The sequence below is a fragment of the Melitaea cinxia genome, chromosome 16 (genome assembly GCF_905220565.1).
Source record: "Melitaea cinxia chromosome 16, ilMelCinx1.1, whole genome shotgun sequence".
In the NCBI taxonomy this organism is placed as follows: Eukaryota; Metazoa; Arthropoda; class Insecta; order Lepidoptera; family Nymphalidae; genus Melitaea; species Melitaea cinxia.
The window spans coordinates 187,271-199,598 of NC_059409.1; the positions used below are offsets into that span (position 1 = coordinate 187,271).

The window sequence follows — 12,328 nt, forward strand, 5'->3', positions numbered from 1 at the left end:
GTGTAAATCATGGTCATCACAAAATCTCACTACAGTTTTATCTAAGGCCCATTATTTTAAAATTAAATGTGTGATAGATAAAATATTATTGTTAATTTGTGGCATCACAAACTTTTAAAGCAAATAAAATTTATATTAGAATATTTCTATATTTTACTATTTAATATGAAAAACAAAAATATAGATTAAGAAAACTTTTTAGAATTTATTTTCTATATTATTAATTTAATGTTAACTAGGTATCTGTGTTATATTAATGTATTCTATTTAATCTGTCAACTTTATTTAGATCGATCATCGATGGTGTGTTCTGCAGAGAAGACGTTTTTCATTAACAACTGATAGCACCAATCTTATTTAAAAATTTGTGCATAACATCAGTAGCGCCACTTTCATAGCTGAGTGTAACATAAAACCAGCACCATGGTAAGGGCCACATCTCTGCTTGAATTTCTACTTCATCATTGGCTGCTCCAATTGGTTTTTCTGGGTGTAAACCGGTGATAAAAATACGACTTTTAAAATGTTTTATGCGTTCATACAGTTTCTAATATTAATTAATGCTTCAACACTTCTGAAATAATATTAAAATGTGATCTTTAAGTGAAAATATGAATTTAAATTTTGCAGGGCAACGAAAATTCAATTCCTATGGAGCTGTGTTCAAATTGTAAGTATGCACTTGAGTTCCGCAAAATCCTTCACCTTTCTGTGATTATTTTAATTGCCTTATAACCAGTGTTTCATTGCCTACTATTTTCTGTTACCGAAACCTAATATCACTTGAGGTACAAGTCTTACCATGTGAATAACAGTCCCCACTGTACTGACTAGCTTTAAATAAGTTATGTTTAAGCGTTTCTACTCTTTGGCCTCGACCCCAGTTGTTAACATGTCAATTCCCATTGCAAGAGGAGACGAGTAGTGGAATACCTTATGAGTGCGAATTAGGGTGTGCGTAAGAAGCGTAACATGAGGTTTGTTTCAGCACGTGTTAACTGCATTGATTTTAAGGTGGAGAACTGTGAGTGTCGTAGTGTCACTCGCTGATGTTCATCTCCATGTTGACACACCGCACGTACACCTCCAAATCCAGAACAATTTTTTATTATTATAGAGAAAGTCCTTAAATCTAATTTATTTGAAACACTGAATAATCAGCACTTAGCTGAATATTTATTTATGGAGAGTCAATTTATGTTTTACATTTTGTGGACATGTATATGTGTACCCCTTTCAAATAGAATTTTAAAACAACTAATAGTTTAATCATTGGTCATTGGGTTTAACTGAACGTACCACTCATGCTCCTAGCGGCCGTGTGATCAACTACACAAACATGCTTACTATCATTGTTAGTTAAATGTTATCTATGTGTGCATAAACGTCTGTATGCCATAGTTCTTAGATGAAGGCTTATCTTTTTGTTTACTCTAGTCGGTGTACAGTAATTCACTTGTTCCTTCCACATGTCTTCTCCTGACTCTAAATTTAAACTAAAAATTGTTCTGGACGTACATAGATAATTTCAAACTTTGGGCTAATGCATCCGCATCACCAGTGCCTCTAGAGTAAAGAGTTTAGTCTATATTGTGAATGTTTGTGATGGTTAGATTGTTTTATATTTGTGCAGACGTGAGGAATGTACGTGATGGGAGATGTCATATATCTGGTCACAACGGGCTATACCTATATATGTCCTTCAGAAAAACGCAGTTGAAACAAAATCATAAGACTGGAAATTAATAAGTCGACATTACTATTCAGGACAGTTCTCGAAACAATCGACTCGGAACAAGCTTGACGAATCCTAAAAAATCGATCCTGATTTTTTTTCTATCGTTTTCTGTTGATTTGTTTATGTTACTCTGTGCTTCTTATAGTATACATATAACAAAAGCACTTTTGTTGACTTCCGTATCTGACTTCTCTCATTGCTTTGTATTTTTGGTGGCTGGAGTAGTTCGCGGTGGTATCGCTTTAGTAAGATTTCGACCGAAACGGATGCGCAATGCTTCAAGCACGGGAACGTTAGAATGGCTTTGTATGTTAATAATAGAATAGCAGGTACCGACATACGACGTGGGCGCGCCTAGCTCGCTCACGACACACCACTGGGCACAGACGGATTGAGGAAATTCTATTGTTATATCCGATTCTAAAAGAAACCATTACCGATTAAATTCGGACGACTCATAAGAGTCTATTAAACTCACACTAATAAGAAATATTCTCGATTTGTCTCGAGTAGACGACCTACTCCTATGTATAGCTTTGTGTCGGTCACGAGATAATTAGTATGCCGTTTACATACACGACTTCCGCACAAATAAAATGCGAATTCACAGTCGTCGCGAATACATTATTACTATTAAAACTAGCTTTTAGCTTGACCTCATTTTCGTAACCTTTGAAACGGCAACAAATGACGAGGTAGTTTTTCATTTTTCAATACAAAGAGAATATTGAACGGCGGTCATACTGTAAATATCGTAGTCCACGACACATACGCTTGTACATAGGGGTCGTCTATTAATTACGTGAGGTCGAACGGGGGAAACGGGGGGGAGGGATCAAGAAAAAATCAAAATATCACAAGGAGTGGGGCTGTAATGTGTATCACGTGTATTTATTTTTTACAATTTGCTAAAAAACATCGCGTGATTAATGGACGACCCCTCGCGCCGCGTCGCCCGAGCCCCCTCTGACCCCAGGGGGGCTTGGCCCTAGGGGTCCGGGGGGGCCTAGGGTCCTGATCCCGGGAGCCCGAGCCTTGAGTGGCCCTGAGTCGAGTGACGTGTGGTGCGCAGTCGACGCGGACGAGATTCGGCGGCTCGGCAAGCGTTTCCGCAAGCTCGATCTCGACAACTCGGGCGCGCTGTCCATCGACGAGTTCATGTCGCTGCCCGAGCTGCAACAGAACCCGCTCGTGCAGCGCGTCATTGACATCTTCGACGCCGACGGTAACGGAGAGGTATTGTATTCTTTATTGCACTTAAATGCATGTTTACAGTTTTAGATTAACAAAATAAGTTGGCAAGGGTGAACTTATCTCTGTGAATTTATTATGGTGAGAAATGATGTTACCGCGTGGCAAAGTAGTGCAAACGTAATTACCACCTTAGGAAAAACTAGCCCTTTTCCGGTTGTGGGCTGTATACAGTCCTATAATAAAGATCAGTAGACAAATACTTATATAGTAAAGACAAGTACATCACAAGTACAACACAACACTGCTTGAAAGCAGTATTATTTAGGTGTAATCATCTGTAAGGTTGAGGGTATTTCCTGCTGTGCCCTCCCTCAGTTAAGCTACCTCCCGCCTGAGCCGTATCTCGAGTTATGTGACTAGCGTACTATCTGTAACCCGCTTTATATTTACAATATCCTAAATAGCATGATTTTGTACAAATTACCAGAAAGATAAGGCGACATTGCCGTAAAATTTCCGACGAGCTATTTTCTAGTACTAAATATTGTTTTTGATAACAGTTAAACTAATACGATACCAGTTTCATTAATTATTATGAATATTATTAGTGAAATTGTTATCAAAAATCACTGTTTGCTAATTTAATAAATAATACGAAATTTAGTTCATTATTATATTTAATGGCAGTTGAAATAATCGACACCCTACTACATGGAAACCGTGTATTGACACAGCTTTGATACGTTTACATTCTTGATATATTTACAATAGATCGAAATACATACATTTAATTTAAAAATAAAATATAAAATTTGTCTTTGCGATTGTTTCAAGGTTGATTTCAAGGAGTTCATCCAGGGAGTATCGCAGTTCAGCGTAAAAGGCGACAAGCTGTCCAAGTTGCGGTTCGCGTTCCGAATCTACGACATGGACAACGACGGTTTCATCTCCAATGGTGAACTCTTTCAGGTAAATAGACATCGATCTTTTCTTCTTATTTGATCAAATTTATACTCTGAACTTCCTTTTCGTCATCGATCAAAGAATAGTTGTTTCATTTAAATGATCAGTGATATTAACTTTTAACTTAAGGGTTTCAACCCAAAATATAGCTTTATAATAGCTTTGTACTAAATTTATACTTCCTAAATCTTTATAGATGTTTTCGTAATCTACCAAAAAGTACCTTCTGTTTTAAATTATCAATGGTAATAACTTTTTATATATAGGCTCCAATCAAATAGTAAAAAAGACGACTCCCATATGACAAAATTCGGCAATGTGACAATTTCAGGTTCTAAAGATGATGGTGGGCAACAATCTCAAGGACACGCAACTGCAACAGATCGTCGACAAAACGATCTTGTTCGCAGATAAAGACGAGGACGGCAAGATATCGTTCGAGGAGTTCTGCAACGTGGTCGGGAACACCGACATCCACAAGAAGATGGTGGTGGACGTTTAGGCCCCCAACCTTCGCTCTAGCTAGAACACTATCCAATTAAGCGCCCTCGCCTCCGGGTCGCCGAAGCTGATGTTTGAGCGTTGGGCGTCACGAAACTATTCGAATCTTTCTCTGGTCTTTTATAAATAAACTATTTTTTTTAGTCGTAATTTTCTGCCCAAATGTAAATGATGAGTTTCGTAAAGTTGAATCGTATTTTGTTATGTTTTTGTGTGGTAATACTCGAGCGTTTTCTGATATGAAATTCGAACGCTCGAAACGAATGCGGGCATTTGTGACCATTAAGTACAAACGGCGACGCGGGGGCGACCGCTGCGCCACAGATCTATCATAATATATCATCAAACATTACTTACTAAATATAAGACATATATTTACTTTATATTCTAGATATACATCGTTAGAGAGAACTTATAGTAGTCAAATGAAATGGATTTTTTTTATTATTATTTTGTTGCAGTAATATTAATTCGTATTGTTATTTAGTATTTTACGTTACGTTAGGTGTCGGTTTCGATGAGAGTCGATGGATCGGTTCCGCTCACTTTGCCCGACTTTCGATCTCGCGGGTACTTAGGGCTGTATATACTGTGTGCTACATACCGGTATACTTCCACTTCGTAACTTTAATATGTCTTGTAAAAATAGCTCGAAAGTCGTTCCGCTCCTGAGGTCAGACAAGTGTCTGAAGGTTCCGCTTTTCGTTGCAGTCAGTGTTAGTTTTTACGAGCAGAACTTTTCGCGGTAACGGAAATTATTTAAGCATAGTAAATTATATCTAAATATATCTGATTAACGTACATTATAACCAGCTCCGCTTACAAAAATTATAATATAAATAAATTTATCTTTTAACTGTCCGAATTTAATAAAAATATATTAAGAGTTATCTGTAATTGTAACTAATGTTATACTATTTTGTAAAACTCGAGCATCCTCAAATTATCGACTCCCTCTATCAGTGACCCGATTGTCTTATTGCGACTGTTTCGTCCATTTTGAAACATTTGTCTTCTCACACCAATTGGCTTCGAAAATCGGAAGCTCATCGCTACCAAGATTTATACGACTCGAATCAAAGGTCTGAAATTGTTTGAGACCAGTGGTTCTTAACCAGTGTTTTGCGGATCACCGGTGGTCCGTGGAAGCACCAAAGTGGTCCACGAAAGTGAAGTGCAGAATCATTAGGCTATTACTAAGTACTCCAACTTTTACCCCAAAACAGTTTGTGTTCCGTGGCAAAACATTTTTGACAAATGGTCCCTCATCACTAAAAGGTTAAGAAACACTAGACGAACGTCAACGTTGAAAAACGAAGCTATTATGTCAAATTATCATATTCTACCATGCTCCTCTACATACTTCAGACATATGAATATGTTTAAAATTATTCGAGAACACTGTCCGATATTTACAAAATTTACCAGATACTATGTCACCCTACAGTCTTAGCGTAACAAAATACGAAGTAATAAAAATTTCAATGCTGGACGAAGCAGTCGTTCCATTTCCGTATCCGTCCTTAACCCTGTCCCTACTCCGGTCAGACCAGTGCCATACCTCGTGTTACCAATATTATAACTATGCAAAGATTTATAAGTCTATATACAGTGGTAGATACTAGTGCGTAGAATGTCTAGCGACATTGTCGCGGGCTTTTCTATTTGATGGCTCGTTTGCACTGGACAGACTGACTAGATCTGGAGAGACTGATTTTGGCAAATGAATTGTCGTTCAAAAAGTATAGAAGATGGAAAGTTATTTAATTAAAATAGTTACTATTTCGGAGAGTAACATTAGATCTTAAAGACGCGCGAATTACAAGGAAATACGTCGATCGGTCGCCCGGTGTGACCGAGCCACTAGGATGACAATCGAAGGCTTCGAGAGCAGAAAAGGACTTCTAACAAAATTGTGTATTATTTGTTATATTAACATTATTAAAGTTTGTGTGTAGCTGGGCTGTAGAGGAATAATTCTACACAAATTAATATATTGTAATTTCCTTAAATTGTAATAATTTTGTAATTCTATATTTATCGATCGGTGGGACGAGCGCGGTCAAACTGAGCAGGAAATAATTTCTTGTATATCTACATTGAATTTATAATAGTGTAATAAACATTAGTACTATACGTCGCACATTGAGAAGAATTTTTAATACGATCGTTTCCTATAATACAGTACTTTTAAAATACAATTTTTATAAATCACTCTTTTACCGATCACTGGAATGTTAATACTTGTATGTTAAAGATTAATAATGGTTTGTCTCCGCTAGTCGTGTGTTCTATCGTTAGAGTAACAGAGATTGCATCCAATGAGTTATAATGCATCGGAAATATCCAAACGGAGACGTAACCCGCTCACTGGGTGCGATCATAGCGATGGCTCACAGTTACATTGTAGCGAGCACGAGAATCTTGGATATCTAGTCACATTTGTTGTGAATCGTCTATGTAATGTATATTCAATTACCGGAACGTTACGTTGCAGTCGGGAAACTCGGGATGTGTACTGAGAAACTATTGATATAAGCTTTAACAACGGCTGAAAAGTACAAAACATTTGATCTGATATTTCGACCACCGTGTCTTCACTCGACAGACAGTGAGGCTGGATAGTTATATATCGTTTCCCGTGTCCGCGCATACGAATATTTAAATTGTTTGCTATTCGAAATTAAAAAAAAAATATATATAAATGATAGCTATAATGTTAAAGCCTTATGGGGAACGGCGACATTATACACTCGACTTGAGTAGTTTTTATGTTTCTATTGCTTTGTGACTATTATTATAATTGTCGCTTCAATGAGAGAACGAGAACACAATGGCCGCAGCACGTTATGTAATAAAACATAATTACTGAGATTGCTGTAATAAGTCGTGAAGGTGAATTGTGTTTTATTGAAGTTTATGTGGAAAACGTAATGGAAAAATAATATGTTGTTAATTTTTGTAAATAAATTTATTTGAACTTTTTTTTTTTAATACGATTCTATTTCGGTTAAGTGATTCAACTCTCAACTGGAGTGAAGTGGCGACTGTTGTAATAATGTAGCGTTTTAAGTAAACGAGTTGGGGCCTGTACCACCGGTTGTGGATACCGCTCTTAGACAGACGACGGTATCCAACAGATAAAAGGTTTTCGTATCTTATTATTTTTTACTATTGAATTTCACTATATTTATGTGATATTTCTATTCGAAAATATGAACCTCAAAGTTATATTTTATGAATTGAAGAGGAACAGGTCGTAGTGGCCTATTCTATCTCTTGCTGTTAAGTCTATTTTGTAACTTATTTGCAGGATAAACTTTATCCAAAACCGGTGAAACCGGCCTTTATTCTATTGTTTAAATTGTAACGCAATAAAGACTGTCGTCGTTCCCGCGCGGTACAGCGTACTGTACGCAAGGCGTTGAGCAGACGGCTCTAATTTCCAGCAACTGGCTAGTGGTTACTAGGAACCACCTGTTTGATGGTTATCATAAAAAAACGCAGCAACCATCAACAACTTGTTGCTGTAACTTGCAACTAGGGGCCATCCGTGAATTACGTCACACGTTAAGGGGGATAGGATAGGAGGTCGACGTAGTATGATATTGTCTGACCTAAACGTAATATATATAATTATTGTTAGTATTAAAAAATTATATTTTAACCACATACCCATTAACCAAATCAATCTACCAAAGTTTAAATAGTTGGTGAATTAACACTCGCTGTACTAATTTATAAACTTTGCTACCTATGAGAGTTTGGAGCAGACGTGCCCAGAAGTGGAGACCACGTCTTGGCAAACGCAGTGTAGGACGTTCTGCGGCCGCTAGACCGACGATCTAAGTAAGATTGCCGGTGTAGGCTGTATTCGGATTGCGGAAAACCAGGATGTCTGGCGCGAACTTGGGGAGGCCTATGTCCAGCAGTTGACTGCAATAGGTTGAACTGACTGACTGAGTGATGTTTGATTTAGTTGATTACAGACATTGGGGAAGGCGGGGGTCTTATAATTGTGGCCAACTGTGACAAGGACGGGGGAGGGTCAAAAAGTCGAGAAAAATCGTGTGACGTAATTTATGGATAGCTTGTGAAATGTGTGACGGTCAAGTAGATTAGGGCCGTGTGCGCAGCGCCTCCTCACTTAGGATAGGAACATGTTATACTGTAGTTGGTGTCGTGTCGTCTGCTCATCTCCATCAGTAGTTAGCGTGTCCTAATAAGTCTGTTCTCCATTGGGACTGATTATAAGTTTTAATAAATTTTCAAATTTCCTTACGACTTTTATGATACTCCTTTTCCCCTTTTATAGGTCATGTAATATCAAGTTGAATGTTCTTTAATTAACACAAACAAATAAACAGTTTCTTCTACACAATATTTTTTCTTTACATTACAATACCTACTATTTGTTTTATTATGCCCCCGTGTTCTTAAAGAGAGACATTTATTAACATCATTTTGAAATTAAATTCACTGCTTTAATTACTGCTCAATGTAATCAATCGTGTTTAAACTGTATTACAAAATTCCTTTTATTACTTTCTTTTGGAAAAAAGTAAATGACTACTTTTAAATTGTGCTTGATATGTATTGTTCAGCTGTCTAGAAATGGGTTCATTTAATATTATTCAGATGTGCATTCAGCCTGTAACGTCCCACTGTTGGACATAGCCTCTTTCTGCATGTAGGAGAAGGATTGGAGCTTAATATAACACGCTGCTCCTTTGTGGGTTGGTGGATATTATTATTTAGATATCTTATAAAATATATGTTAGATGATTATTGATTAATTCAATCAAAGAGTTAAACTTACTATTTTGTCTGATTATTTTAACAAAACATTAGAGCAGGGTCATAACAACTGACTGAGACAGTGAAGTTGCAGGTTCGATCCCTGCACATGGCAAATAATTATATATATTGTATAGACAGAATATTTCCGAATAATCACTGTTAAACAGGATGTTCGACTCCTAACTGCGTTTCTTAAATTGGAGGGCTCTGTAGGTTTAATAGATCACCGTTCCGTTTGCAAAAAATCGAGTGCACCGTGATGAACCGTAGTTTCAAAAATCGTTTCTATGTAAATAATCAAATGCTACCTGGCAACATTAGACCAATCAATTAGAAAAAAATAAACAATAGCTAAATACTAAATACCTTTAATCAAATATAACACTACTTTAGTCTATCTACACAAATCTAGTCGCTATACCCAACAGTTTAGTGTAATCAGCTCCTTTGGAATGAGTTTTTTCCTTGAGAATGGTTCGCAGGATGGTCGGGATGGGGACGTGGATGCGGGTGCCCAGGGGTGTGCCGTTATCATCGATGAGGACTACATTGTTGCTATCAAACTTCGGAACTTTGACTTTCTGTATCTGCTTTAAGCCTACTAGGATCCCTTTCTTCTTTTGACCTTTAATAGCTACCAAAACTCTGTCCCCAATTAAGCCCACACCTGAAAATAACATTAATATTAAGTTAATTTCAGCAAGTCATCTTTCTCCAGCTTTCTGCTTTAGGGGTTATTATTATTATTATTTATTTATTATAATAATTAAAACGGTTTACACCAGTTACATTAATTACTAAGAGAAACATAAAACACAAACATAAAAACAGCAATCAGATAATTATACAATAAATAGAACTAAAAGAAAAAAGAAAAAAAAAAAAAAAAGAAAATTGAAAAAGAAAAATACAACAGTTATGAGTTTGATTCCTATGCTATGTCTGCATGTCATTTACATTTAACAAAACTCTGTTACCTAAAACGCAGGATTAAGTTGACTGACTTAGGCACAGATTATGGAGTGTGTATGTTAACAAACAACCGATCTGGTGTAGTAGTGCGTGTAGTTGACTGAAATACTGATAGTTTGTGGGTTTGATTCTCGCTCGGGATGAATATTTGTATAGACATTTCTTTCTGGTTTGTATGTCCGTCCTTGTGGGTCCACGTGCTTTGGAGAGCATGTTAAGCTGTCAGTCTCAGTTGCTAACATAAATACCCGACAGTGATTGTAACTCTTAGTAGGAAATATAGCTGCCGACTCAAAAGACCTATGCCCAGCAGTGGGATGTTACAGATAAAAATCGTATGTTAAAAATATTTAATGAAAAAAAAATAACCTAAACCAATATCTACAGAAGGGATTTATATACAACAAAAAATAAGCAGAGGATAAAAAGATAGAAGCAGAATATAAATAATAAATTGAATACAAAAATTAGGGATGTAATTTATTATCATATGTAAATTCACTATACGTTATTTAGATGTTATGTAAACAGAATTAGTTTTATGTAGCATGATGGTAAGCAGTGCAAGCGCTTTACAGCGTACACTTTATAGACACTCATTGAAGTTGTCAGGTTTAATATTTAAGTTTTTTTTTTATTGATTTTCTTATTAATACTTACGTTTCTTGTTATAGACACAAATAACTTTAGGTGGTTTTCCCTCTGCCATAGCCCGCTTGCCTATTTCTGAGTTGTCGACCACTCTTAGTCGAGTTAGTAACTGGACTTCATTTAAACAAGAAGTTGTGTGAAACCCACACGACTGAATTGGACTTAGTTTATTTATTAAGCTCCTAAACATTGTAAATTCTGTTCGTTTATCAGTTTTCGTGCAAAAATAGGGTTATGTTACTGACATATGACAGCGATGTTTTGTTTTGACATCTAAAGTAATGCTACGTTCCCTACTATCTAGAAGAGATAAGTACAACTAAAATTCTTTAAAAGCTAACAATTTAGACATTATTATAAGTTTAAGAATACTGTATAGTTAAGTACGTATGTTTAAAATGTACGGTCTCTCTAAACTTCCAACAGGTTATAAAACATTTTGTATTTCTTTTTCTATTGTTCCAAAATCTTTGTCGTGTTCAAGCAAAGAAATTAAAGAATCTTGTCGTAGAGTGATATTTATGAGAAATACGCTTACCAATTCCATATTTTAAATTCATGAGATCGTCACTGAATGCAAACAATTATAAAAATAATAGATATAAATATTATAAGTATCTACACATTACGGTATTTCGTTAGTCGATATTATTATTTTTAAATATTTTCGAAGGTATTTTAAATAGAAAGAGAATAAAAAAGGAACAATTTCCAAAATCTTGAAAAATAAATAGTCTTCTATAATCCAATAGGTAGTAGAATCAAGAAATGCATATAGAATAAAAGGTATCTGGTAAGGTCATGGTAATAATAGCCTAATTAAGCCACCATAGAACGTACATTTGCAGTTTAGTAACGTTTAAATTTTTGGTATAATAGTAAACAGAAGTTGGAACAAGCAAAGTAGAGGAGTGTTTGTCGAATATGACAAGTAAAGGGAACCAAAAATAATTGTGTTTGCTCGCAAACGAAAAAAAAACCGACTTCAATTACATCGACAAGTAATACAACGTAGATCGACGAAAAAATAGTCAAGCAACTACGCGTTATCAAAGATTACTCAAAAAGTAGTTATCAGATCTCGATAAAATTTATATGTGACCACATGATAAACATCAGCTTTCGATTAAATTATAAATTATCAAAATCGGTACACCCAGTAAAAAGTTATTGCGGATTTTCGAGAGTTTCCCTCGATTTCTCTGGGACCCCATCATCAGATCCTAGTTTTCTTATCATGATACCAAACTAAGGATATTCTCTTTCCAACAAAAAAAGAATTATCAAAATCGGTACATCCAGTAGAAAGTTACGCGGTATAATACAACGTAGGTCGACGAAAAAAGCGTCAAGTAAAAACGCATTATTAGATATAACTCGAAAAGTAGTTGTTAGATCTCAAATAAATTTAAATGGGACCAATTGGCACACACCACCTTTCGATTAAAACAAAATTTGTCGAAATCGGTCTACCCGGTCAAAAGTTCTGATGTAACATACATAAAAAAA

The 12,328-nt window shown here is 35.9% G+C and overlaps 2 protein-coding genes across 2 annotated transcripts; one reads left to right on the plus strand and one right to left on the minus strand.

The window, feature by feature from the left end:
• Positions 1-247: 247 nt before the first annotated feature.
• On the plus strand, positions 248-4,546 carry LOC123660826 (calcineurin subunit B type 2). Its single transcript, XM_045595858.1, has 5 exons — positions 248-426; positions 631-670; positions 2,811-2,974; positions 3,767-3,901; positions 4,227-4,546. Exons 1-5 carry the CDS (start codon positions 424-426, stop codon positions 4,395-4,397), a joined length of 513 nt encoding a protein of 170 aa, XP_045451814.1. The 5' UTR covers positions 248-423; the 3' UTR covers positions 4,398-4,546.
• Positions 4,547-9,548: 5,002 nt separating this feature from the next.
• Positions 9,549-11,097, minus strand: LOC123660827 (39S ribosomal protein L14, mitochondrial). The gene is made up of 2 exons (XM_045595859.1): positions 10,829-11,097; positions 9,549-9,863 (listed from the first exon to the last, which is right to left on the minus strand). The coding sequence occupies exons 1-2, from the start codon at positions 11,007-11,009 to the stop codon at positions 9,595-9,597; spliced, it is 450 nt and encodes a 149-aa protein (XP_045451815.1). The 5' UTR covers positions 11,010-11,097; the 3' UTR covers positions 9,549-9,594.
• Between the last annotated feature and the right edge of the window lie 1,231 nt (positions 11,098-12,328).